At 41.9% G+C, this 27,756-nt stretch overlaps 1 protein-coding gene across 4 annotated transcripts in view; it reads right to left on the minus strand.

Annotated features, from left to right (window-relative positions):
• The window catches only part of bms1 (BMS1 ribosome biogenesis factor), a 77,298-nt gene that overhangs the window by 48,243 nt on the left and 1,299 nt on the right, over window positions 1-27,756 (minus strand). For 3 of the 4 annotated variants that reach the window (XM_048616356.1, XM_048616357.1, XM_048616354.1), the window contains exons 2-8: window positions 27,439-27,620; window positions 23,271-23,461; window positions 22,928-23,007; window positions 16,127-16,315; window positions 12,196-12,338; window positions 11,333-11,454; window positions 6,897-7,093 (exon numbers count right to left, since the gene is read on the minus strand). In XM_048616356.1, coding sequence (XP_048472313.1) covers window positions 6,897-7,093; window positions 11,333-11,454; window positions 12,196-12,338; window positions 16,127-16,315; window positions 22,928-23,007; window positions 23,271-23,461; window positions 27,439-27,614 — 1,098 coding nt within the window. In that variant the 5' untranslated portion in view covers window positions 27,615-27,620. The remainder of the gene's footprint in view (window positions 1-6,896; window positions 7,094-11,332; window positions 11,455-12,195; window positions 12,339-16,126; window positions 16,316-22,927; window positions 23,008-23,270; window positions 23,462-27,438; window positions 27,621-27,756) is intronic. The other variant, XM_048616355.1, reaches the window with a different exon arrangement.

The raw sequence follows: 27,756 nt of genomic DNA on the forward strand, positions 1-27,756 counted from the left end.
GGCTGGGAAAAAATCACATGCAAGACTGAAAAGGATGTGGGACGAAGGAGTAGGGGCAGGTGGAAATGGTGGTTTGAGGCAGAGGTTACAATCTGCAATGAAGCGTGATTGAAGTACCTGCGGAAGGGCATGAAAAACTGAAAGCAATTAAAAGGAGTTTGGATACAAAGCATTTTATTTCTCAAAGGAGATGGTGTCTACAACACTTACTTACTGTTTTTATGTGAAGTGGTAAGGACTGTGATGGAAGAGAGGCAGCAAGAAAGGCTGCTAGTGGTGAGATGACATGAGATAGGGGATTCAAACAGCTAATAAACACTCTTAATTATTCCATTACACATTCCATTACAAAGTCAAGAAAGGAGAGAGTGCGAAGAACAACAGGACACATAAATAAACAGATTCACTTTTCTCAAAACAATTTCCTCTTCATCTCCAGCTTAAATAGGCAATCCTTTACTCCGAGATTAGGATCCTCTGGACCTACACTCTACACCAGGAGAAACAACCTCTTGTTTACCCTGACAAGGTCCCAAAGAACTCTAATAAATACAGGCTCAATCTCCTCTACTCTTCCTCATAAGAAAATCCCTCCTACATGAGATCAGCTAAGCTGAACCATCCATCAATTCCAATGATGATGTATCTTTCCTTAAATACGGAGGCCAGTTTTAGGAACACCTCCCGGTTTCTAATTCACCAGTTCCTTTGAAATAAAGGCCATTATGTTTGCCATACCCATTTACTGCTGAACGTGGATGCTAGCTTTTGGTGATTCAGGTATGAAGAACCCCAAAGTCTTCTGTGCTGCAGTTTTCTGCAGTCTTTTTCCATTTAAATAATTCTTAGCTTTTGTATTCTTCTGTCAAAATTACATAAACTTCATATTTTCCCACAGTTCATTCCATCTGTCAAGTTTTTGTCCATTTGCTTAACCTGTCTATATCCCTCTGAGACTGTCATTCTCACCACTTGCCTTCCCACCATTTTTGTTTCATCCACAAATGTAGACCGAGATGGGTTGCTTGACACTTCTCTACCCAGAGTTTTTAAACCAGAGCAAGGAACACGTGCGAGGAGATGTGGTAAACCAAAGGAAAACAGTTTTGTAGTAAAGCAGAGTATCAGTTTAGGTCATGATAACCACAGTGAGGCAGGAAGAGACAGAATACAAACTGAACGCCAGACATCGCTTAAATGGTTAAAAAAAAGTTCAAGGTTTTACATCTGAATGCCTGCAATATTTGTTACAAACTGGATGATTTATGGACCTACATACGAACCAATCAACACCATTTTGGAGTAAGTGCAAGGAGGGACCCCTTCCTACACTTGAAGCAACAGCAACTTCATCCTAAAACTCTACAGTACAGTGCAATGACCTTGGAAAATGTCTACATTTTCTTTGTATACAATACCCCTTTTAACACTGAAGTAGACCGAGGAATATTCTGAGAGTTAACTGATTTCCAGATTATTATATCACTACAAGAAAAGTCCACGTTAGCTGTTCATCTCCATGGGAACAGATAAGTAGTAAAGGGTAAACAGAAAGCTAATTGAGGTACAGTTGGTTTTTAACTTACATTTCTGTTTAACAGTTCAAAACACAGAACAAGTGACAGAAAACAAGCAAGGCATTTTCAAAATTCAATAGTATTTTGTTTAGCGGTTTTCGAACAGATCCTTAAAGGTCTCAGAGAATAGACTTGTAGCTGAGTTAGTCTGTGTTATACAGTTGTAAAAGGGAGTTAATTGAAGACATGAAGGGCAAGGGACTGTAAATCAAACAAGACCCACTGGTGCTGTTCCTGAGCTGACAGAGCTCACCAGACCATTTAAACAGGTCAGAGATGGTTGTCTCTTGGCATCAGTGATCTAAGTGAGAGGATTTATGAACACACACTTTGTCTGTGTTAATTGGTGTCAGTCAACTTTGGATAGAATACAGCTGCAAGTGAGTGGGATTGAATGGAAACATGAGGTCCAATACATCAGAGGACAAGTTGGAAAGACTGCAAGTTTACATATGGTGTCACATTTGCATGGGAAATGTCATGAATGCCTGTAACTATGAAAAGCGTTAACAAGTATTTGAAAGGGAATTTACCTCACCCTGAAGTATCCTACATGATAATTCAAAGTACCTGAACATAAATTTTGTTGGATTGTTACAGTAAAAGTTGTAAAATGTGTAATATTGTCTTGCAGTTTTGTGCCCTTTGGCATTGTAGGAATTCCCTTCTTCTTTACAAGTTCCAAGCGATCGATTGTGACAGGGGACTCTGGTGAGAGGTAGACAGAAGTTTCTGCGGTCAACAATGAGAAATCAGAATGGTGTGTTGCCTCTCTGGTGCCAGGATCAGGGATATCTCGGAGACGGTGCAGAATATTCTCAAAGGGGAGAGGGACCAGCAGGAGGTCGTTGTACACATTGGAAGGAACAACATAGGAAGAGAAAAGGATGAGATTCTGAGGAGAGGATATAGGAAGTTAGGCCGTAATTTTAAAAATAGGTCCTCGATGGTAGTAACATCTGGATTACTGCTGGTGCCAAGAGATAACGAGAGTAGGAATAGGAGGATAGAGCAGATGAATGCATGGTTGAGGAGCTAGTGCAGGGGAGAACGATTCTCATTTTTGAATCATTGGTACCTCGTCTGGGGTAGAAGTGACTTATAAGAAGAAGGATGGATTGCACCCGAATTGGAAGGTGACTAATGTACTGGCAGGGAGGTTTGCTACAGCCGCTCAAAAGGATTTAAACTAATAAGGGTGGGAGATAGCGAGAAAAGAGATCAGTCCAAGACTGGTGAAGTGGGAAAAGGAGCAGGTCAAACAGGCAGGGCAGGCAGAAACAAAGCAGAGAATGAAGTAGAACTGATAAATTAAACTGCATTTCTTTCAACGCAAGAGGCCTAACTCCAGGGCATGGTTGGGAACACGGGACTGGGATACCATAACGATTACAGAGATATGGATCAGGAATGCACAGGACAGGCAACTTAATGTTCCAGGGTAAAGATGCTATAGGAAGGGTAGAACGGCAGGGTAAGAGAGGAGGGGGAGTGGTGTTTTTGATTAGGGATAACATTAAGGATGTACTTAGGGAACATATTCCTGGGAATTCGTCCCGGGGAGTTATTTGGATGGAATTAAGAAAGGGATGATTACCTTATTGGGATTGTACGACAGGCATGCCCCCTGCAGCCAGCAGGAAACTGTGAAACAAATTTGTATGGCAGTCTTAGTTATCTGTAAGAATAATATGGTGGTAATGGTAGGGGATTTTGACTTTCCAGAGGCAGACTGGAAGTGTCATAGTGTTAAGGGCTTGAATGGAGAGGAATTAGTTAAATGTGTACAAAAAAAAATTGACAAAAAAAAAAAAAGTCCCACCCAGACCCATTCCCCTACACCTGTATTTCCCATGTCTAACCTACCTAACCTAAACATCCCTGGGCACTATGGGCAATTTAGCAAAGCCAATCCACCTACCCTGAACATTTTTGGACTGCAGGAGGAAACCCACACAGACACGGGGAGAATGTGCAAACTCCACACAGTCACCCGAGGTTGGAATCAAACCCAGGTCTCTGGCACTGTGAGGCAGCAGTGCTAACCACTGAGCCACCGTGCTGCCTCTACTTTGGGACCAGTGACCATAAAACTATTAGTTTTAAAATAGTGATGGAGAAGGATAGGCCGGATCTAAAAGTTAAAGTTCTAAATTGGAGGAACGCCAACTTTGATGGTATTAGGCAAGAACTTTCGAAAGTTGATTGGGGTCAGATATTCGCAGGTAAAGGGATGGCTGGAAAATCGGAAGCCTTCAAAAATGAGGTAACAAGAATCCAGAGTCAGTATGTTCCTGTCAGGGTGAAAGGCAAGGCTGGTAGGTGTAGGGAATGCTGGATAACCAAAGAAATTGAGATTTTGGTCAGGAATAGACATCAGGGATAGACGGCAGGGATCAAGTGAATCCAGAGAAGAGCGAAATCAGGAAGACAAAAAGGGGGCATGAGATAGCTTTGCCAATGAGAATCTAAAAGGATTCTACAAATACATTAGGGACAAAAGAGTAACTAGGGAGACAATACAGTCCCTTAAAAATCAGCAAGGCCGCTTATGTGTGGAACCACAGGAGATGGGGGAAGATATTAAGCGAGTATTTTGCATCAGTGTTTACTGTGGAGAAGGATATGGAAGATAGAGAACTTGGAAAATAAACAGTGACATCTTGAATAATATCTCTATTAAAGAGGTGGTGGTGCTGGACATCTTAAAATGCATATAAGTGAATATATCCCTGGGACCTGAGCAGGTGTACCCTCGAACTCTGTGGGAAGCTAGGGAAGTGATTGCTGGGCCCCTTGCTGAGATATATGTATCATGACAGCCACAGGTGAGGTGCCAGAAGACTACAGGTTGACGAACGTGGTGCCACTATTTAGGAAAGGTGGTAAGGAAAAACCAGGGAACTATAGACCGCTGAGCCTGACAGTAGCGCTGGGCAAGTTGTTGGAGGAAAACCTGACGAACAGGATTTACATGTATTTGGAAAGGCAAGGACTGATTCGGGTTAGTCAGTATGGCTTTGTGCGTGGGAAATCATGCCTCATGAACTTGAAGAAGTAACGAAGAGGATTGCTAAAGGCAGAGCAATGGATGCGATGTATATGGACTTCAGTAATGCATTCGACAAGGTTCCTCATGGTAGACTGGTTAGCAAGGTTAGATCACATGGAATACAGGGAGAATTAGCCACTTGGATACAGAACTGGCTCGAAGATAGAAGACAGAGGATGGTGGTGGAGGGCTGCTTTTCAGACTGGAGGCCTGTGACTAGGGTGTGCCACCTGGATCAATGCTAGGTCCACTGATTTTTGTCATTTATATAAATGATTTGCATGTGAACATAGGAGGTATGTTTAGTAAGTTTGCAGGTGCCACCAAATTTGGTGGTGTAGTGGACACTTAAGAAGGTTATCTCAAAGTACAACAGGACTTTGATCAGATGGGCCAATGAGTGGCAGATGGAGTTTAATTTAGATAACTGAGGTGCAGCATTTTAGAAAGGCAAATCAGGCAGGACCTATACACTTTAACAGTAAGGTCCTGGGGAGTGTTGTGAACAATAGACCTTGCAGTGCAGGTTCACAGTTCCTTGAAAGCGGAGTCGCAGATAGATAGGATAGTGAAGGCGGCATTTGGTATGCTTGCCTTTATTGGTCAGTGCACAGAGGATAGGAGTTGGGAGATCATGTTGTGGCTGTACAGGACATTGGTTAGGCCACTTTTGGAAAGTTGCATTCAGTTCTGGTCTCCCTGCTATGGGAAGGATGTTGTGAAACTTCAACAGAAATTGCTGGAAAAGCCCAGCAGCTCTGGCAACATCTGCAGAGAGAAGTCAGAGTAAACGTTTGAGGTCTGGTGACCCTTCCTCAAAGTTGTGAAACTTGAAAAGGTTCAGAAAACATTTACAAAGTTGTTGTCAGGGTTAGAAGGTTTCAGCTACAGGGAAAGGCTGAATAGGCTGGGGCTATATTCCCTGGAGCATTACAGGCTGAAGGATGGCCTTATAGAGGTTTATAAAATCAAGAGGGGCATAGATAGGGTGAATAGCCAATGCCTTTTCCCTGGAGTGGGAGAATCTAAAACTAGAGAGCATAGGTTAAGGTGAGAGGGGAAAGATTTAAAAAGGGACCTAAGGGGCAACCTTTTCACGCAGAAGGTGGTGCATGTACGGAATGAGCTGCCACAGGTAGTAGTGGAGGCTGGTACAATTACAACACTTAAAAGGCATCTGAATGGGTATACGAATAGCAAGGGCTTGGAGGGCTATGGGCCAAATGGGACTAGATTAATTTAGGATATCTGGTCAGCATGGATGAGTTGGACCAAAAGGTCCGTTTCCATGCTGTAGAGCCCTATGACTCTAAGTGATCAGTCTCTACAGATATCATAACCATCGAGTTGCGAGATGAAAATGTATCCCACGAGTTTTCATTAATGGCCCACCCTGTCTCTCTTGCAGCCTGCTTGGCAACGTATCTCCTGCTCACTGATCCATCAACTCACCACCTCTCTGCCACTTCTAACCTTGCCATTTGTCACTTTCCTCTGAAGCTTCCTGCTCACCAACACAGCCACCTGACAAATGCCCATTCCCCTTCTGCTTCTGCTTTCCATTTCTTTCTCCCACTTGTAGCTCCTGCCTCTCACTGCCCATTGCCCAAGCCCTTGTTCAGGGGGTTTAGGAGGGGAAGCAGCAAGTGTGATGAAAGGAATCAACAAGATGAGTGGGCCCTGCAATTACTGTAAAAGAGCAAGAGAGCAAGGAGGAGTGGCATGCAGGAGGATCAGGAAAGCAGAAAGCATATTCCTTTGATATTTGATTTTGGAAGTTATTTTATTGATGGATATAGGAATATACAGTTTTTCAACTTACAAGTTTTAATTGTAACGTTTTTTTCTGAGAAAGGGTTTACAGAAACTATTTACTATTTTTACACTATTATAATGGGAAAACGTAAGGCAGGCAACATTTTCAAATAGAACTATGTTAAGAAAGGAGTTACTGCCTGAAGATGATTCCTACTGACCTCAACATCCCATACAGCAAATCCAGCCACGATTCCACTGCTGAGCACAGCACTATGTTGGAAAGTGTGCATTCGCACCCTATATCAAGAGGAACTTTTCTTACTTGTAACTTTTATCATGTTGAATAGGATATCAACACTATTTACCCAGATCACGTCTCAAATGTCCTTGACCCAGGTATTCGAGGGCTGACAGCAACCACTGAAACGTTTCAGGGAAGGAAGAGAACCTACAACACTGGCAAGAAAGAACACAATGAAATATAAAAGAGCAAAGGTGTACTACATTACCTCCTCCTCATGGTGTATATGGCTCCCACCAAGATCAATATATACGGCGTCCTTATCATAAACAACACCCCCGACCCCAGACATTGGCGCATAGATCAGCTTCTCTTTCTCGTGCAGAGAACGTTTCTTCTGCTGCTCTGGAAGGGGGCAGGGATCTGGAAGGAAACCAACTTCTTTCAATGTGAAGTCACCTACACCTACAAACAAAAACACAGAATTTTAAGTTTTCAGATTGTATCTGTACATAAATTGAAGTAGAGACAGTACAAATGAACAGTTCAGATATACTGCACTATCACAGAACAACAGTCGTTACCATGTATGATTAGTAAAGATTGTCAATTGTGACAACGCTGTGGATATTTTGTCCTTTTTTTTTGAAGAGAGAGCTTTTAAGGGAGGGAGTGCCAAGCCAGCTAGTGAATACCCATAAAATAAATAGTTTGAGGCCTTGGTTTTTTTTGAAAACAGTGGATCAATAGAAGCAGTCTAGATGATTGCGGCTAGCTCTCACAGGCCAGGATTTTTAGTTTTTAAGCTTAGCTTTAAGCTTTTGGAGTCTCAACAAGGCAGAAGCTAGAGTTTTGAAGAAGTAGAAGCGATCTTTTCCCTCTGGTGGTTTCAGTTCAAAGCTGGGGTTCCTCTCTGCTGCTTGGTTACCTGCGAGAGAAATCTATTTTTCTGAATTTGCCTTTTTGCCAAGGGATTTGTTTTAGGGATGTTACTATATTGGAACAGTTAATTCGTAATAGTTACTGTATCTATTATTCTATGAAGTTTTCCAATCAAATTACTTTAAATTCTTTTATTGTATTTTAACTATAAATGTTTAAGTAAATTGTTTTGTTTAATGTGGAGCAGTTTGACCAATTGAATTGCATCTGGAACACAGCACATTACATTTGCCTTTAAAATAAGAAAAGGTTAGGGTTTAGGCTATCTTCTGAAGATGTTTTGAGGGAATCTGGTCTGGTCCACGACACAATTTCACACATTATGTGTTTGAAAGTACTAAAAAGTCATTCCCTCCATGTTCTCATCTTCTGCAAAAGGGGAGACTCATTCAATTACTGCCAAAGACCCTCAAAGGAGTGAGTATTTTCACTCTAAGTGCAGGTGAGAACTGTTTGTACATTTCTATCCTGAGGTAAAGGATAAATTGAGATCAGTTTCAGTTTGGAAGATTGAGTGACAATCTCATTGAGAAACCCAGAATGACAAAGAGAGGAGTGGGACTAATTGGAATTCAAAGAGCCAGCACAGGCCAGTATTTGAACGTCCAGAAGGCATTCAAAGGCCACCTCACAAAAGGTTAGGTCACTAGATCAGAGCCCACTGAGGCAGTATACTGGCATGGATAGTGAATTGGCTAACGCGCACATAGCAGGGGATAAGGGGTTTTTTTTCAGGTTGATGACCTGTGACCAGTGGGGCTCCACAGTGATCAGTGCTGGCATCACAACTGTTCACGATATATTTTAATGACTTGGAAGAAGGAAGTGAATATATTATGACCAAATCTACAGATGACATGAATGGAAAGGCAAGTTGCAAGAGAGATACAGCTCACAGATAGGGTTAAGTAGTGGGCAAAATCTTGGCAAATGAAAAATGCGGAAAAATGTGAAGTTGTTTACTTTGAAAGGGAGAACAAAATTTGAGTATTATTTAATGGAGAAAACCTGCAGAAAGTTGCAACACAAAGGGACGTGGGGATACTTGCGCACAAAACACAGAAACCTAGCACACAAGTGCACCAGGTAATCAGGAATGCTAATGGAAAGGGATTGGAGTATGAGAGCAAAGAAGTCTCACTGCAACTGTACAAAGGTGCTGGTGAGACCACATCTGACTACTGAGAGCAGTTTTGGTTCCCTTATTTAAGGAAAGGTATCATTTCATTGGAAGTAGGTCAGAGGAGATTCCCTGGAACGATCTCCCATATGGGACTATCTAAAGAGCAATGGCTAAACAGGTTGGGATGCTACTCACTGCAGCTTAATGAGAGGTGATCTCATTGAAATATAGGATTCTTAAGAAGCTTGACAGGGTAAATGCTGAGAGAATGTTTCTCCCATGGGAGAGTTTCAGAATTAGGGGGCATCAATTTAAGACTAAGATGAGAAGGAATTTCTTCGCTGAGGGTCAAGAGTCTTTGAAACTTCTTGTCAAGGGGGCAGGCAGAGTCCTTGTGTACATTTAAGGCTAAGATCCTTGATCAGGAGGGGAATCAAGAGTTGTGGGCAAAGGGCAGAAACGAGGATAAGTATGGATCAACCATGATCCTAATGAAAGATGCAGCAGGCTCGAGGAGCCAAATGGCCTACACTTGTTCCTATTTCTCATGGTCTTATGGCCACAGCTAGAACATTACATGTAATTCTGGAATCAACATTATAGGAGCATGATTGCACTGGAGAACATCAGAGACAATTTGCCTAGGCTAGAAAGTCTTAGTTGTGGAGAGAGATTGGATAGACAAGTTGTTTTCCTTGCAGCAGAGGAGACCAAGAGGTTACATAATTGAAATGCACAAAATTATGGGTGACATTGACTTGAGGTAAGGAGGAAGTGGTTTAGAGGGAATGTGAGGAAAATATTTTTCATACAGATGGTGGGAATTTGGAACACATGGCCTGCAAGGGTGGTTGAGGGAGAAGCCTTTAAAACATTTAGGAAGTATTTAGAGGTGCAGTTGTGATGCCAAGTGCTGGAAAATGGGATTAGAATAGGCAGGTAGTTATTTTTGACTGGCATAGACTCAATGGACTGAAGGGTTGTTTTCATGCTATAGATCTCTGACTCTACGGCAAAGAGACAAGGGGCTGAGTGGCCTCCAACAGTCACATTATATGATTTGTTAGGGCAGACACAGAGAAATTGACACAGGTCTTCTGATCAGGTTTGAAAATTATTTCCAACACTGATCAGACAAAAAAAATCCACTTATGGTCAGAGAGCCTGGATGAACTGCCAGGCCAAGGGTCTTCCCAGCTGAAGCCAGCTGGTTCAGGCAAGGAATCCACGCAGTCAGTGGCAGTGTGAATTGACATTGAAACCACTCATCTTTTCTTCAATGCTAGCTGGCATATTCTAAAATTTAAACATTCTGAAGCCACTTCAACAGAGACTAAGGGAAGCAAGTAGGCAAGGAGGTAAGTACATACATGTGGACACTAGGGAACTGAAGGTGTTAGATAGGTGGAGATGCCATTTTTCAAGAAGTAGCATGGCATATAGGTGCAGGGAGGTATAGGAAAGCATGATGAGGAGGGGTAGGTAGACAGCTAAGTGGGCAACAGGGTGCAGACGGCCCAATGTAGATGAGAGAGTCTGAAGGTGGATTTTAGGGAGCATGAGTGACTGGGTCGTGCAGACTCATTGATAGTGCCTGGGGTGGGGGGGGAGGGGGGGAGAGTATCCGAGCATCGGGGGAAGTGATCAGTGAGTGATTCAAGTGGGGGAAACTCAGTATGGGTTTTTTTTTTGGTGGGGGGGGGGGGGGGGGGGGGGGGGGGGGGGTGGGGTTCAAGAGTTATATAAGCTTTTAATTCTCCCACATTTCCTGTCTACCTGATCTTACAAGTTTCAAGCCCCTCTGTGAATCACCAACTCAAACTCAGTGCTGCTGACTTTCATGAAGGATTCCAGACACTGGCTAATTGCTAGGAAATGAAACTTCTAATGAGCAATTCCTGCATTGTCTGAACATGAAGACTTTCTTGGATCCCAATCTGCATCATCCATCCATTGTACATTGGTCTCCAACAATCCAGAGTCAGGAAGATCTGGGACATTCAGAGGCTGTGAACACCAAAGATCAATTGAACGTCCAATTCCTTTACCAGGTAAGGATGACAAGGGAATATGAATCAATGATATGTAAATGGAGTTGAGATTGAAATTGAATGTAATCCGATTAGGAATGGACCATTCAATCTTATTCAATGTCCCGACATCGCAGTTGAAGCTGTTACTTCACAGGGAACCAGGGTAGAGCTCTGACTAATAGCTTTGCCCTCCCATATCCCATGGCCAAAGTCATAGTGTTCTAACCGCCCCAGGCAAGAACAGCAAAATTGGACCAAATACAAAATACAACCAGTGATTTACCACAACTGTCCTTTGCAAAATTGCAGCGACTTCTCCCACTGAATGAAAAACTAAAGGATGACAATGAACATACATGGATCTTAAAAATTAATAAAGAGAGCTGCCTGGCAAAGTTCCAAACTCTGACCAGACTGTCATTCGCAGTCTGTGCTGATGTAAGTCGTGTTGAGTTGCCTTAAAAAGACAAAGACAAAGCTTATGCTTTATGTCTAATGCCAGGTGAAACCACAGACTGCAGCATCTCTCTTCTGGCTTGTACAGTTAAATTCCTCACATAACACAATAAAACCTGAAAAAAAATTTCAATGAACTTTGAGAAATACCTGGAATGTGAATCTGACTGTTGCTCTTGAGGTATGTCCCACGCAGGTACCCATATAATGAAACTTTACGGTCGCACTTTTGGTTTTTGCGTATATCCTCAGGATTGGTCAGATCTTCCATTCTGAAATAGCAGCAGCATGTCTTAGTTCTGTCACGCTTTTCCACTCTGAGTACATGTTGGTGCATTGCAATGTTTGGATGAGCTGGCAATAGCATTTTGTTAGAGGGCAAGTATTTATTGATAAACTCCAGGCAATCTTGTAGTTTTAGGTCATTGTTATCTGTGATCTGAGAAGAGGTTTTCACCATGGGGTCCACAGGAACACCATGTAATCTATAACAGACGCATACTTTCTTGGAGAAGCAAAGCATTTTCTCTTTAATAGAAAGATGCGGAGATTTGGGATAATGGAGAGAAAGCTGATGTACTCCAAATTCAAATATTAACCAGCTCTTAAAATCAGCTCCTACTGCACTAAAATAAATAGATGCAGCATAAAAGCAGCCAATTTCCCATCACTGACACTTCCTAAGACATAACAGCAGTTTAATTCCTTCCAAAGAAAGCTCCATAATTCAATCAAAGGGAGCCTCACATCTTTCCTTTAACAGGTGGGGTTCTTTGGCTGTTGTGCTGCACAATGCCAAAATATTCTCTGCACATTACCTTCTCTATTCTTAGCACAAAGGTTTTTCCTAACCAATACTAAGATATCAGCCCAATTTGAAAATCATTCTTCCTAGTCTCATCTCCTCCCTCCAACAACTTTAAGCCAGGGTCATACAGCCATTACATTCTGGCTCTCTAGCTGCATATCAGTAGTTCTCCATTTCAGTATCTTGAAGGAAAGCTTTTACCTACCTGTCAGCCAAAACATATGGATGTGCCATTTGCCACACCAGTGGCCGGAACTTCATCACAGAAATAAATCGACCCAGGTTGTGAATCTCCTGTTTCTGATATTCTCCATGAACCATGCCTGACAGGTAAAAGAGCTTAGCACCCTAGAAAATCCAGAAGATGCCACTGAGGTTATTAACAAAATGCAGGCACTAGCAGTCAGAAGATTTGTGGGGCACTGTCTTTCTTACTTCCACACTGCAAGCTCAACAACTTATATCAAATAATGTGTAGCCCACCGACTTTACTGACACACAAGACCACACAGTGTCGTGACATGCCATGAAATGCAAACTGATCATTTTTCAATGGAAGATTCGATTGTTGGAGTTGATCTTTTCCCCTCAGCGCCAGATTGCCTCCATGAACAGCTCTTCCTCTCTCAAATAATAGAAACTACGCTGAGTTTCATTATGGCAGCAGCAGTGTAACATCAAACAAGACAAATCAGGCCCAGGGAAGACCATGCTTAGAATGTATCTATCCACTACATCAGTTTTACAGACAGCAAAGCCATTAAGAGAGAGTTTGGCAGTTTCACGATTATTATTAAATCCATTCAGTGAGAATATTTACAAGGAATCACTGCAATCAAGTAACATTAAAGGAAGTGCACCATGTATTTGTCATTGCACCTCACTTGTCTTTATTTCAGAGTATGTTCCCAACACAGGCTTCCCTTTAAATGGCTCTGGAAGTCACTTAGCTCAAGGGCAATTTAGCAATGGCAACGAATGGTGGCCTTGACAGAGACATCCATATCGCAGGAAGGAACAAACAGGAAAAAAAACTGGATAGGTTTGGCAATGCTCGCTATAGTCAAATTCCAGGAACGACCTAGACACTGGATGTTGTCAGTCTTATCTTCTCAGACAGGCAATCTCAGGAAATTACAGATAACCTGCCTTCTCTCTGGTTCAATGAGTTTGAAATTGTGCAATAGGTGTATCGTCCAATCAGCAAATTCTGTCACATGGCACAGGTGGTATTTGAAGTGTCAGATCAATTGGCTGCTTGAAGGTCTGTGCGTTCCCGCTGATGCCTTGACTTTGCCTCAGACTTTCCAAAAGAAATCTCAACCACAGAATCAAATTATGGCACGAGATATCTGATCCTCAGGTTTACAATAACTCATTAAATGAGCATTATTACTTCGTGCCAATCTACTGCTTTTCCTTCATATCCTTGCACATTATTTTTATCCAAATAACCATCCAATGCCCTCTCGAATGCCTTAATTGAATCTCTTCCCAGCCTCCTGAAGCCAAAACTGTACCATTACTCCAGCTTTGGTCTAACAAATATGTTATTCAAGTTCAATATCACCTCCTTGCTCTTGTATTCTATGTCTCTATTAATAAAGCCAAGGATACTTATGCTTTACTTAATGTTCTACCTACCTACCTGCCACTTTCAAAGATCTGCGCACATACACACCAAGATCCGTTATTTTGTTTCCTACCACTCAGCCAATTTTGTATCTATGTTACTACTGACCTTTTTAACTCAATGACTTGTAACTTTCCACACATGCTTGTTGTCTGGTACTGTATCAAACACTTTCTGAAAGCCCATGTACACCACATCAACAGCGCTACCCTCATCGAGCGTGTTAACTCCAGCAAGTTACACAATCTTTCTAATCTACCCGCCTTTTTCCATGTAATTACTAATTCTACTCTGAATAATGTCTCTAGAAGTTTCCCAACCACTGAAGTTAAACTGACTAGCCTGTAATTGCTGGACTTATCATTACAACCTGTCTTAAAAAGACTGTAATGTTTCCAATTTTCCAGTCTTCCAGTGCCTCCTGAGTCTAGGGAAAACTAAAAGATCATGGCCAGAGCTTCTGTAATTTTCACATTCACTTCCTTCAAAATCTTTGGATGCATCTCATGTGGTCCTTTCATCTTTTCAACCTGAAATACCAACAGTTATCCTATCTAACACTGCTGCCATCTATTTTGAACACATCTACTGACTGAGTTCCCTCCTCTATCACCTTGAAGAGAAATGGAAAGTATTATTTAACATTGGCAACCATGCCCCCTCCGCCAGGTATTAATCCCCTTTTTGGTCCCTAATCGGCTTTACTCCTCCTTTTACCACTTATATGGCCATAGAAGACTTTGGGACATCTCTCGAGGACGGCTACCAGTCTTTTCTCATCATTCATCTTTGCTTCGCTTATTTCCTTTCTCACCTTGCCTCTGAAACTTCAATATTCTTCTTGGTTCTCAGCATTATGTTCTACATGATGTTTGTCATAAGTACTTTTTCTTTTTTATCTTAATTTCCACCTCCTATGTCGTCCAGGAGCTCTGGATTTGTTTGTGCTACCTTTCCCATTTGACAAAAAAATACTTTGATTGTACCCAAATCAACTTCTCATTGAAGGCAGCCCATTGTTCAGTTACTGCTGTCTTCCCTGCCAGATCAATCCTGCTCAGCTCTGTTCTTGCAACACTGAAGTCTGCTCTCCACCAATTGATTTTTTTGTCACTCTGGATTGTTGAATGCCATTCACCACCATTACCTTGAACATTATGATATCTTAGAAATGTTCTATGCCTTTCTGATGGAGCTTGCCCCTAAAGTGATTCTGGTATCCTCCTGGGAGTCTCCTAGCACAATCAGGTAGAGACAATAATTCAGGGGTCAAGCATACGAATAACATCTCACTCAGTGGAGCTGTTTTTGAGTGACTGGTGCCTCTGATAGGTTCATTAGCTTGGCAGAGGATACTGCTGTTGGACCATCTTTCTTGCCACTGGATTGGAGGATCTTGCAAAGGGCACAAAGGTAGTCGTATTGCTCCAGTACTTTCAAGGTGCCTACTGTAGATTACCCAAGTCAGTAAAGGAGCACAGGGATCAGTAATCAAAGATTGTAGTCTTGGGTTTGAGAACCTGGTCATCAAATATTCCAGCTTTTGGTCAGCTGAAGGCTGAGCTGGCTTAGAAGTGAAGATGAATTTCATCGTCTATGCCTGCCTTCGTTAAAAGGAGGCTCCCAAGATATGGAAACTGGTATACAATTTTCCAGAATCTCATAAATGATTTTAGTCAATGCAGGCAAATGGGAGCTGCTTGGAGGAAAACCTTATTTTTCTGGTGTTGAACAAAAGGTTCATTTTCTTATATGCTTTGGAAATTATTGGATCTGTAGAACCACAGTCCAGTAGGACAGCACTGAAAACTCCCCAATTGGTAACAAACAAAACTGATTTCTAGCTAATGGGTTTCCAGTAATCAAACACACTAGTGCTACCAGAGGAAACTGGACAGTAAAAAGGATACAATCACCCCAGAACAATTTCATCTCAGCTATTTCCCAAAACAAATACACATCCCAGTGACACTCAGACGCCAACAATACAACCTCCACCACCTGAATAGCAGCAAGTTCTGATCTGAGGCAGTTCAAACCCATTGTTCCCATCTTCCAAAAATCCCAAGACAGGGGCACAGGGTTATGTAGAGTCTAGCAACTCTCTAGTATTCAAATAGCACTTGAGAGTCTGCTTAGATAATGTCAATCAATGGCTCATTCAATTTGAGAGGTTATAAAAGTAAAGACTGATGCTATCCTCCACACATAGCAAAGAATTTCCAATAGGAACATAACCACAGCTTATGTTTAGTGTTAAGGATGGGATCAGTTTAGCATTAGTGTTGGGGTTGCACTCCCATGGATTCTCAAATCCAGCTAATGCCACTGAAGCAAACTGAACGAACTTGGTGACAGCTGGGGTCGAGAATGACTAATCCATCATGGAGCATGGACCTAATTTGGAACTTCCTTGGTTGCCATATCTCACTGCCCCATAAATACACCCAACTATTTGCAAGGCTTATTCAGCACTCTGACCATCAACTCTCCCTGTTTATACCTGGTAGACCTCTGTCCAGAATCGGTGCTTCAGTCTTTTCTTGGTCTTCCTCAGCTGCTTGCTGTTTTTGAAGGTGTCTAAATGGGTGAGGACCCCCATGATTTTGGGAAAACCGTGAACTTGACAGATGTTCAGGAACTCAAATGTCTCCATCTCAAAGCCGAAGCTAGCATCAGTCAGCATTAAAACCTGAAGGAGAGAGATTCACTTAGCTCAGTATGGCTGTACACACAATATAACCTGAGAAAAGCCATAATCAACGTTTTCTGTACATTTCTCTTACTGCTTGTTGTATTTTCATGAATTAATGCTCATTGAGGTGTGTACCTCAAGAATGTTTCACTACCACCAGCTGCAATTCCTATAATACCAACAATACCTTGAACTTTAAATGAACATCCTTAATTTCAAATGTCTTCAGTGCCTTGCTGCTCCATATATGTCTGCAACCTATTCCCAACCCATAATCCTCCAAGATTACTGTTCTTGTACAATTCTGGTTTCTAACACACTTCAAACATCGATGATGGAGCCTTCAACTGACAAGACCCTGGAAGTCTCTCCTTGCTTTTCTCCATGAAGACAGTTTAAAACTTCTCTCTGCAACATCCTCATATCCTTCAAGGTCACTGCTTCAAATTTTGCTTGATAATGTTCCTGTGAAATGCCTTGACCAAGTTAAAAAGCTGCAATCTAAATGCAACAAAATCATAAAAAATACCACAAATACGCAGGATAGTCAGGCATTAACTGACAGAGAAGGAGTCAACATTGTGGGTCCATGTTCTATCACGAGAAGTTGAAAAATTTAGAAATGCAATCGTTTTCAAGCAAGTGAAAAGTTGTGGAGGAATGGGGAGGGGAGTGGCATGGATAGTAGATTGGATGACTGGCAGAAGGCAGAGAGTGAGGATAAAGGTGTCTTCTTCAAAATAGCAGCCGGTGACAAGTGGAGTTCCACAGGGATCAGTGTTAGGACCAAACTATTCACGTCATACATTAATGATCTGGACAAAGGAGCTGAGGACATTTTTGCTAAGTGCATTGTCTGTAAAAAGATAGATGGAGAGAAGTAATATTGAGGAAGCTAGAAGTCTGTGGAAGGACTTGGAAGGCTAGGACAGTGGGCAAAGTGGAAGTGAAATACAAATGTTGCAAAGTGTGAGGTTATGCACTTTGGTTGGAAGAATAACAGCAACTATTTTCTAAATAAGACAAGGCTTCAGCAATCTGAAGTACAAAGGGACTTGGGAGTCCTAGTTCAAGATTCTCTTAAGGTTAATATGCAGTTTCACTTGGCAGTTAGGAAGGTAAATGTAATGTTAGCATTCAAAGTGAGTGGGTGAGAATACAAGAATAGAGTTGAACTGCTCAGGCTTCATAAGGCTCTGGTCAGACCACAATTGGAATATTGAGTGCAGGTTTGGGCGCCATTTCTAAGGCAGCAACGTGCTAGCCTTGGAACAGGTTCAGAGATGGTTCACAAGAATGTTCCAGGGAATGAAGAGCTTGGTGGTTGAGACAATGGAGCTGTAGTCAATGGAATTTAGAAGAATAAATGGGTGTGGAAGGTAGGGGGAATCTCACTGAGATTTACAGAATATGCAGAAGCCTGGATAGAATGGACAATGAGAAGTTAGTGGAGAGGCTAGGACTGAGGCACAGTCACAGGGTGAAGGGCCGACTCTTTAGAACAGCAATGAAGAGAAATTTCTTCAGCAGAGGGTGGTGACTCTTTGGAATTCACGACTGCAGAAGGTTGTGGAGGCCAAGTCATTGAGTGTATTTAAGACAGAGACAAGTAGGTTCTTGATTAATAAAGGGCTCAAAGGATAGGGTTAAAGCCAAGGAAAAGGCATATTAATAGGCCAGAAAAAGCAGCAAACCTGAGGACTGGGAGAAATTTAAAATTCAGAGGTGGACAGAGGGTTTAATTCGGAAATTAGAATACAAATAGAATACAAAAGTAAGCTTGCGGAAAACAAAAACTGACTGCAAAAGCTTCTTTAGATATGTAAAGAGAAAAAGACTGGCAAAAACAAATGCAGGTCCCCTAGAATCAGGTGAATTCATAATGGGCAACAATGAGATGGCAGACCAGTTGAGCAAATATTTTGGACAGGTCTTCACTGAGGAGGACACAAATAACCTTCTGGGAATGCTAGGAGACAGAGGGGCAAGCATGAAAGAAGAACAGAAAGAAACCCTTATTATTCAAGAAATGGTACTAGGGAAATTGATGGGATTAAAACCCAGTAAGTCCCTCGGGCCTGATGCTCTGTATCCCAGAATACTTAAGAAAGTGACCCTAGAAATAGTAGATGCATCGGTGCTCATTTTTCCAGCATTCTATAGACTCTGTTCCAATGGACTGGAGGGTAGCTAATGTAACTCCACATTTTAAAAAAGAAGGGAGAGATAAAACAGGCATAGATAAGCCGGTTAGCCTGACATCAGCAGTAGGGAAAAGTGCTGGAGTCAATTAATTACGGATGTATAACTGAGCATTTGGAAAGTGATGACAGGGTCGGTCCAAGTCAGCATGGATCCACCAAAGAGACATCATGCTTAACAAACCTTCTAGAATTTTTTGAGGATGTGACCAGTAGAGTGGACCAGGTGAATCAGTCGATGGTGTCTATCTGAACTTTCAAAAGGTTTCTGACAAGGTCCCACATAAGAGATTAGTCAGCAATTAAAGTTCATCGTATTGGAGGTAACGTACTGACGTGATAGAGAACTGGTTGGCAGACACGAATCATAGAGTTGGATTAAATGGATGTTTTTCAGAGTGGCAAGCAGTGATGTGTGGGGTACCACAGAGTTCAGGGCTGGGACCCTAGCTGTTCACACTACATATTAATGACTTGGACAAAGCAATTGAATCAAAAATTTGCAGACAATACTAAACTTGGTGGCAATGTGTGCTGTGAGGAGGATACAAAGAGGCTGCACAGTGACCTGGACAGGCTGGATGAGTGGGCAAATACTTGGACAAATGCAACATAATGTGGCAAAATGTGAGGATATTGACTTTGGTGGCAAAAACGGGAAGGCAGATAATCTGAATGATGGCAGTTTAGGAAAAGGTGAGATACAACAAGACCAGGATGTCATGGTGGAACCATCACTGAAGGCTGGCATGTAGGTGCAGCAGGCAGTGAGAAAAGCTAATGACATGCTGGCCTTCATAGCGAGACAATTTGAGTAGGGATGTCTTGCTGCAGTTATACAGGGCCTTGGTGAGACCGCACCTTGAGTATTGTGAGCAGTTTTAGTCTCCTAGTCTGAGAAAGGTCATTCTTGTTATTGAGGGAGTCCAGCGAAGGTTCATCAGACTGATTCCCAGGATGGTAGAACTGACATATAAGAAAGACTGGATCGATTGAGCTTGTACTCACTGAAATTTAGAAGAAGGTGCGGGGTGGGGGCATCCCACAGAAACATAAAATCCTGATGGGATTGGACAAGCTGGATGGGGGAAGAATTTTCCCAATGTTGGGGAAATCCAGAACTAGGGTCACAGTCTAAGAATAAGGGGTAAGCTATTCAGGACTGAGAAGAAGAAGAATTTCTTCACTCAGAATTGTGAGCCTCTGTACCACAGAAAGCTCTTGGGGCCAGTTCATTAGATATATTCAAGGGGGAGCTAGACATGTCCTTTGCAGCTAAAGGGATCAAGGGATATGGAAAGAAAGTGGAAGTGGGATCTTGAAATTGCATAATCAGTCATGATCATATCGAATGGTGATGGAGGCTCGAAGGGCTGAATGGCCTATTCCTGCATCTATTTTTTACATTACACCAGGAGAATAGGGTTGAGAAACACATCAGCCATGATCAAATGGTGGAACAGATTCTACGGTCCAAATGGCCTAATACTACTGCTATAATGTAACAAACATTCCTTCCACGTGAAGTAAACATGGTTGACATACTCATTTCTTGAGTTGAGACTATTCATTGCTCAGGAAAGGGTCTCCATCACACTGAGGAGTGTATTTGAGTAATTCCAACATTTTCTGTTGTTATTTTGGACTTCCAGCATATGCAGTATTACCTTAATCTATTGTAATCCAAGCTACAGGAACATAGGACTTGGCCATTCAGCTCTTCAAGCCTTTCTGTAATTGATGGCTGATTCAGCTGTGCTCTCAGCTCAACTTTCATGCTTGCGTTGCCCTAAAACCTATGACTCCCTTGTCCATCAAAAATCTATCCAAATCAGTCTTGAATAAATTCAGTGACCCAGCCTGCACTATTACTTAAAAAAGCAAGTTCCACAGTTTCCACACTCAAAATTTCCAATTTTTGAATCAGAAGGAAAACATCTAATTTGAAACAGTGTCACAAAGTTCTAGTCCCTTCGACAAAAGGAAACATTTGCCCAGTATTTACCTTATCCAGTCTCCCTCAGGATAGAAACATAGAAAATAGTAGCAGAAATAGGATATTTGCCCTTCAATCCTGTTCTGCCATTCAAAATGATCATGACTGATCATCCAACTTAGTATCTTGTTCTTGCTTCCCCCCTTTCCCCTTTGATCCCTTTAGCCCAAAAAACTATGTCTAACGCCCTTCTGAAAACATTCAAGACTTCAGTCTCAAATGTGGCAGAGAATTTCACAGGCTTACCACACTGAGAGTGAAGAAATTCCTCCTTTCAATCCTAAATATCCTACATAAGTGCCTTAACCTCTAACCCTGGATCTGGACCCCCCAGTCAATGGGAACATCTTTCCTCTCTAGCCCTTTAAGAATTTTATTGATTTTAACTGATTCAGTCTCTCTCCATAAGTTTGCACTGCTGTCCCAGGAATCGATCAGTTTGGTAAATCTTCATTGCGTTCCTTCCATAGTCAATGAGATCCCCATCCATGTCAGTACACCACCCACAATTCCATCGCTTTAATTTTATATGCTAATCTCTTATGTGGGACCTTACCACAAGTGAAAATCCAAATAACTGTATCCAGTGGATACCCCTTCTAAGTAGATCATCTTCCAAATTATAAATCTCATCAAGATAACCTCGTTTCTTTTCAAAAATGATGGCTTAACCATTTCAATCTGTGTGTATAACAGGAGCACTTCTTCCAATGAATGAGTCAAATTAATCTTTTTGAATTGCTTCTCATGTAATTCTATTTTTATGCACAGTACTTGAAATGGGGCCTCACCAAGGTCTTGTAGAACTAACAGCAAAACTTCCCTAATTTTACATTCCATTCACCTTGCAATAAACACCATTTACCTTCCAAAATCATTTGCTGCACATGTATACCAACTTTTCAACCTTTCATGTACCAGGACATCCAGATCCCCCATACCATTGAGGTCTACAGTCTCTCTCCATTTAAAGAGTTTCTGATTGACTATTCATCCTCCCAAAGTGGACAAGTTCACACATTCTCACATTATGTTCCATCTGCCCAATTTTTTGTCCACTTACTTAACCTATCTCACTTTGCAGAATCTCGATCTCCTTTTGATGTTTTATTGTCCTATCTACCTTGATGTCAGCAGCAAAATTAGCCACCATATACTTGGCCCCTTCATTCAAGTCATGTATATAGAATGTAAATAGTTGAAACACTGATCTCTGTGACACTCCATCAGTAACACCTTGCCAAACTGAAAAAGACCCATTTATCCCTAGCCTCCTTGGAGGCTAACCAATCCTCGAGCCATTCTAACATTTTAGCCCCAACATCACATAGTATATTTAAATGGGTAGACAATCTCTGCTACCACTACATTCATATTTACTCCTTGCCTGAATGGCTTCTACCATGGTCAGTTCACTCATTCACTCTGCATTCGACTTTCCTCATCCATGCAAGCTGCCAGAAGCTGCTAAAAAATTGCAAAGGCTGAGGATCTTCAATTTCTATTTTCCTTGTCCCCAACCTCTGGCCCAATCAGATGACACTATCGTAAGGGATGTGACTATCTTCTGGAAGAATGTAAGTGCTTAATAACTTTCCCCACCCCCAGTACATCATAGTGCCTGTACCTCCGGGTCAAGCTCATTAACAGTGCCGAAGCTGTTCAAGCTGCAGACACAGTTGTCTTGGACCACACTGGCACATCAACTCCCACACTGAACAGCTGCAACATATCACATACTCTGCCATCCTTATTAATTATGCCTTAACTTTTTGTCTTAATTTATTTTAATAAACCTTACTAACAATAATCAGCTCTACAACAGCTACCTATCACACCCTGGCAGTGACATCCTACAAGTTCAGCATCAGGCAGAAGATACAGAAACCTGAACACAGACACGAGCAGGTTCAGGAACAGCTTCTTTCTGGCTGTTAGACTGTTGAATGAGCTCTAGCCTCAAATAATATAACCTGCAATGTGCCTCTAAGTCTTTTTGATCTGTACATCCTTTGCTTGCTGTAATCTGCCTGTACTGCTTGGAAACAAAGCTTTTCACTGTATTTCGGTACATGTGACAACAAATCAATCAACATAACTATACCTTACTATTGTTCATAAAACCTTACAATTATTAACAAATTACACCTATTAGTAAAGATAGACAAGAAATTTGCTCACCAATTACCTGCTTCTTGATAGCACCACAATTACATTTTTTTTTCCAAGCAGTGGTCTGTTCTGAAGCCACAGCCCAAGGCTTCTCACCACTTCCACTGCATTTAAACTCAAACTATTCATCTTTTGCACGGCTGAGATATGCTACTTGGTAGTGCTAATGGACACGCAATGTCTTTACACAAGCGTCCAGCTTTTTCTTAAGTAAAGCAGAAAAAACAAATTGTTTCTCACCAGATCAGCCACTTTGGCCAAATCGATCATTGAGTTCATATCATTCCCACATTCAATGATGGAGATACGACGCTTTTTTCCTATTGGAAACCAAAGCATATTTAGCCATAAAGACATTTGAGAACTATTCAAAGGATAAAGAAAAGATAGTGAAAATTAGTCCCAATTCCACAGAGAGACAAGGAAGATGAGTCCTGGAGCGTATGTTTTGAGACTGTTTCTATTAATAATGAAATAGTTTGACAATACGGGTACAAAAATTGATGGGTGAACCGATACACAACACAACCTGAATAACTCAGTATCATCAAATAATTTTAAATGTTGACATTTATAGACATACCTGTAATTATAGTTACTGGACCTCTGATGTCCGATAGCTTTTGCTTGGTGAAGTTTCGAATAAGGCACCGAATGAGAGTACTCTTTCCAACTTTTGGGGGTCCCATGACAACAACAACAAACGGTGGGGGTTCCAAGGGTGTCCGGTCAACCACAGGAATATGATGCTTTTTAGTTTTCAAGTCCTGAGCCCTATTTATGATAGCGTTAAATAAAATTATTGACTATTATCACACAACATTCTTCTTCGTAAGCAACAGGCTGAGTAATTACAATCTAAACATGACTTCCTAATATGTGCAAGAGTCAGCCAGTCACCTCCATGAGTCTGAACCATCATTCAATTAGCTTCATCTACACACTTTGCTTGAACCCTTTTAGTTCAGATATCATTCTGCAAAATCTGCGTGGCATACCCTTCAAGGCCAATATATTCTGATGAGGTACAGGGCCCAGATCTAAATGCAGTTACTCCACATAGGATCTAACCAAACGTTTACATAAAAGAGAACTTAACTTTCAACCCTTCATTTTTCAGTCCCCAAGGTAAAGGTCAACTTTCCATTAGGACCTCTTTCATAGTTTTGAGTGAGGTTTGCACATAGAATCCAAAAAGTGTGAAAGCCATTCGGCCCATCAAATCCACACTGACCCCCCCGAAAAGCATCTCACCCAGACCCAGCTCGCTACCCTAACCCTATAAACCCGCACCTAGCATGGCCAATCCACCTATCATATCCCTACACACTATGGACAATTTAGCATGGCCAATCTACCTAACCTGCAGATCTCTGGACAGTGGGAGGGAACCAGAGCACCCCGAGGGAACCCACGCAGACACAGGGAGAACATTTCCAACTCCACACGAACAGTCACCTGAGGCTGGTATCAAATCCAGGTCACTGGCGCTGAGGCAGCAGTGCTAACCACTGAGCCATTGTATCACCCAAATGATAACACTGGGACAGTTGGACTAATTGGTTAGAGATTTCAAAGACCCGATGCAGACATGAGGCAAACAATCCCCTTTCTATGTGGTGCAACTGTAGGTACTTCACAGGAGCACATGAAAAAAGAAATGGCACGCCAAAGAAAATACCAATAATGGTCAAAAGCTTGGTGAGAGTTCAATTTTAAGAAAGATCTCAGATGTGAGGAGGCAGAAAAAAGTTTAGGAAGATAGTTTGACAGTGTTCTGAAGAGTCACTGGACCTGAACCTCTGTGATTTCTCTCCACAGATGCTATCAGAATTTTTCCAACAATTTCTTTTTATGTTTCTGATTCCTTGGTCTTTCAGTTTGACAGACTGGGTCTTAGCCCCATTTCTTGCCCTTTCCACACTTCAGCTTCTTTTTCTCATTCATGTATTTTTCAAACTCTCTTTTGAAAGCAAATGTTGAACCTGTGCACACCATCCGATCAAGCAACGTGTCCCAAATTCTAATCATTCAGTGCACTGATATCCTTTTTCTCATGTCGCCTGTCAATTACTCAACCATTTGAAATCTGTATCTTCTGGTTCTTGACCATACAACCGCTAAAAGCAGGTTCTTATTATTTACTGAGACAACAAGGTGCAGGGCTGGATGAACACAGCAGGCCAAGCAGCATCATAGGAGCAAAAAGGCTGACGTTTCGGGCCTAGACCCTTCATCAGAAAAGGGGGAGGGGAAGGGGGTTCTGAAATAAATAGGGAGAAAGGGGGAGGCGGATGGAAGATGGATAGAGGAGAAGACAGGTGGAGAGAAAACAGACAGGTCGAAGAGGCGGGGATGGGGCCAGTAAAGGTGAGTGTAGGTGGGGAGTTAGGGAGGGGATAGGTCAGTCCAGGGAGGATGGACAGGTCAAGGGGGCGGGATGAGGTTAGTAGGTAGGAGATGGGGGTGCGGCTTGAGGCGGGAGGGGAGGATAGGTGGGAGGAAGAACAGGTTAGGGAGGCGGGGACGAGCTGGGCTGGTTTTGGGATGCGGTGGGGGGAGGGGAGACTTTGAAGCTTGTGAAATCCACATCGATACCATTGGGCTGCAGGGTTCCCAAGCGGAATATGAGTTGCTGTTCCTGCAACCTTCGGGTGGCATCGTTGTGGCACTGTAGGAGGCCCAGGATGAACAGGTTGTCTGAGGAATGGGAGGGGGAGTTGAAATGGCTCGCGACTGGGAGGTGCAGTTGTTTATTGCGAACCGAGCGTAGGTGTTCTGCAAAACGGTCCCCGAGCCTCCGCTATTATTTACTGCATTCCTCTTGATTTTAAATATTTCTGTAAAATCATTCTCAGCCTTTTGTGTCCTAAACAGCAGAATCTCAGATTCTCCAATCTATCCAATTCATAACAAACTTGCATCCAAGGCTTACTCCAGCAAATCTTTTCTGCATCTTCTCCAAAGCTGACAAGTTATCCCTGAAGTTAGTGCACAGAATTTAAGGTAATTGGGCAAACATGCCTTTTCTAAAGATTGTGAGAGATTTCCTAGCTTTGTCTCCATTTAGAACACTCAGTCTGCCACATGGACTCAATATTACCTTCTTTGTTAGTCTGGACCAAAATTGAGCCTGACCCCATTCTTCATCCCAAAATTTATCACCTCACATTTCTGTAACAGGTTTCATCTGCTGCATATCACCCAGTTTCTTCTGACAATGTCCTCTTTAAATTTATTATCTTCCTTGCTTCTGCAGAAGCTGCAATAGTTTTCACGCATGCCTGAACAGCACTTCTAAAAGTTTGCATCAATTGTAAAGGGAAAAACTATGATTCTCTTGGTTAATAAGAAATATTATTTCAGTTGACCTGGTGACCCTTGATATGTACCAACAGAACAAATGTTAAGAAAAAAGTGCGGCAGTAAAGCTAGAGGGTACGGGCAGTGCACAGATGCAGACACAAAGAGAAAGCAGACGGAGATAGAAAGAGGAAGACAGCAAATTCTGATGAGTTAAAGGAGGAAAACATTCCCAGCAAGATGTCAGTTCCTCTGTTTGGCAATAGAGAAGACAAGGGTGCATGAAGGAAGCTGGTTAAAAACATCCGGACTCCGAAAAACTCTGACCAACTCGGGCACAAAAGATTTAGACGTTTTCCCAGAAGTGCCAAAACCACAAACCAGGATGTTATTGGTTAGGCATTGAAAAGGAATTCTGGAAAATGATACCATCAGGATTGCTATGACCTGAGGGAGGGAGAGTTTGTAGATCATGCCTTGCTTGGTGATGGAAGTAAAACCCATGCAACTCAAAGGTCAAAGCTTTGTTAAATAGGACTCCTGAACTAACCCATGCAGATAAAGAATAGCAAATTGTGGCGTTCTCTTTCTGTCTAATGCAGAGGGGAATGCTTGTAATCATATATTTGTGTATTAGCAACTTAAAGTACAATATGCCTGTTATCTCATGTTTAATTTGAATTAATTTGATTTGCGTTAAAGGAAAAGTTCCACCAAGGTTGAAACTTGATGGTAATTTCTTAATTTGGTTAATCATTTCAAACAGGGATTCTAATCACTTGATCAACATTCATCTTCAACCAAATAAACATATAAACCAGTTCTTGCTGTTTGTGGGATTTTGCAGTGTGCAGATTAGCTGCAATTTTTTAACAATAAAACAATGAGTATTTTCCAAAATGGAAAACAGAAAATGAACAAAATCAGCAGGTCTGGCAGGATCTGTGGAGATAGATAGAGTTTGCTATGACTCAAAACATTAAACTTTAATTTTTCTGTCTACAGATACTGCCAGACATGCTGAATTTGCCCAAAACTTTCAGCTTTTATTCCAGAATTCCAATATCCACGCTTTCATTCTTCAAAACTAATTGGCAGAAGTGCTTCAAACATACGAAGGAGGTGAAATATACTACATTATTGCCAGTCCCTCTTGGTTCTCTTCCCCATAGTCTTTATTTCTGTTTACCTTTCAGGTAGAATTACATGGTTATCACAGAAAGTCCATAAGCCCGAAATTAAACAAATATTGTTCAAACCCAAGTCTGTCCTAAACGTGTGCTTCACTGATCCTGTGGCCGCTGCATTTCCATTGTTCTAGCCACCCTTACACATGGGATACAAGTTACAATGGTCCAAGAAACCTTCCCTTCAACGAGCTACACAGGCACTCTTCTTCACTAACCAAGCCTGACCCTACAACCATTGTGGGGGAATTCAGGCCTCACCTGTGAAAAGTTTTAGCCATGCGCACTGCACTCTGGACAGTGAAAGCCTTAGGATTTCTCTTCTGTGGATCGACTTCATCTCCGATACCCAGCTCCTTCAGACGCCGCTGCTTCTTTCTTGCTGCCTTGGGTCCACTGTGCCGTTTACGATGTGCCTTCTTCTGCCCCTCCTCCATGGTTCTCTTATGCAAATTAAATCAAATCAGAAGTTTTTCATGTTGCAATCAATTAGACATACTTTCCTTGCAGTTCCCAGCTAAATGACTCACAACAACTCTTACTGCCAATATTAACAGGACCAGAACTTCCAAACAGAAC

Source organism: Rhincodon typus, chromosome 34 (assembly GCF_021869965.1).
Source record: "Rhincodon typus isolate 14 chromosome 34, sRhiTyp1.1, whole genome shotgun sequence".
In the NCBI taxonomy this organism is placed as follows: Eukaryota; Metazoa; Chordata; class Chondrichthyes; order Orectolobiformes; family Rhincodontidae; genus Rhincodon; species Rhincodon typus.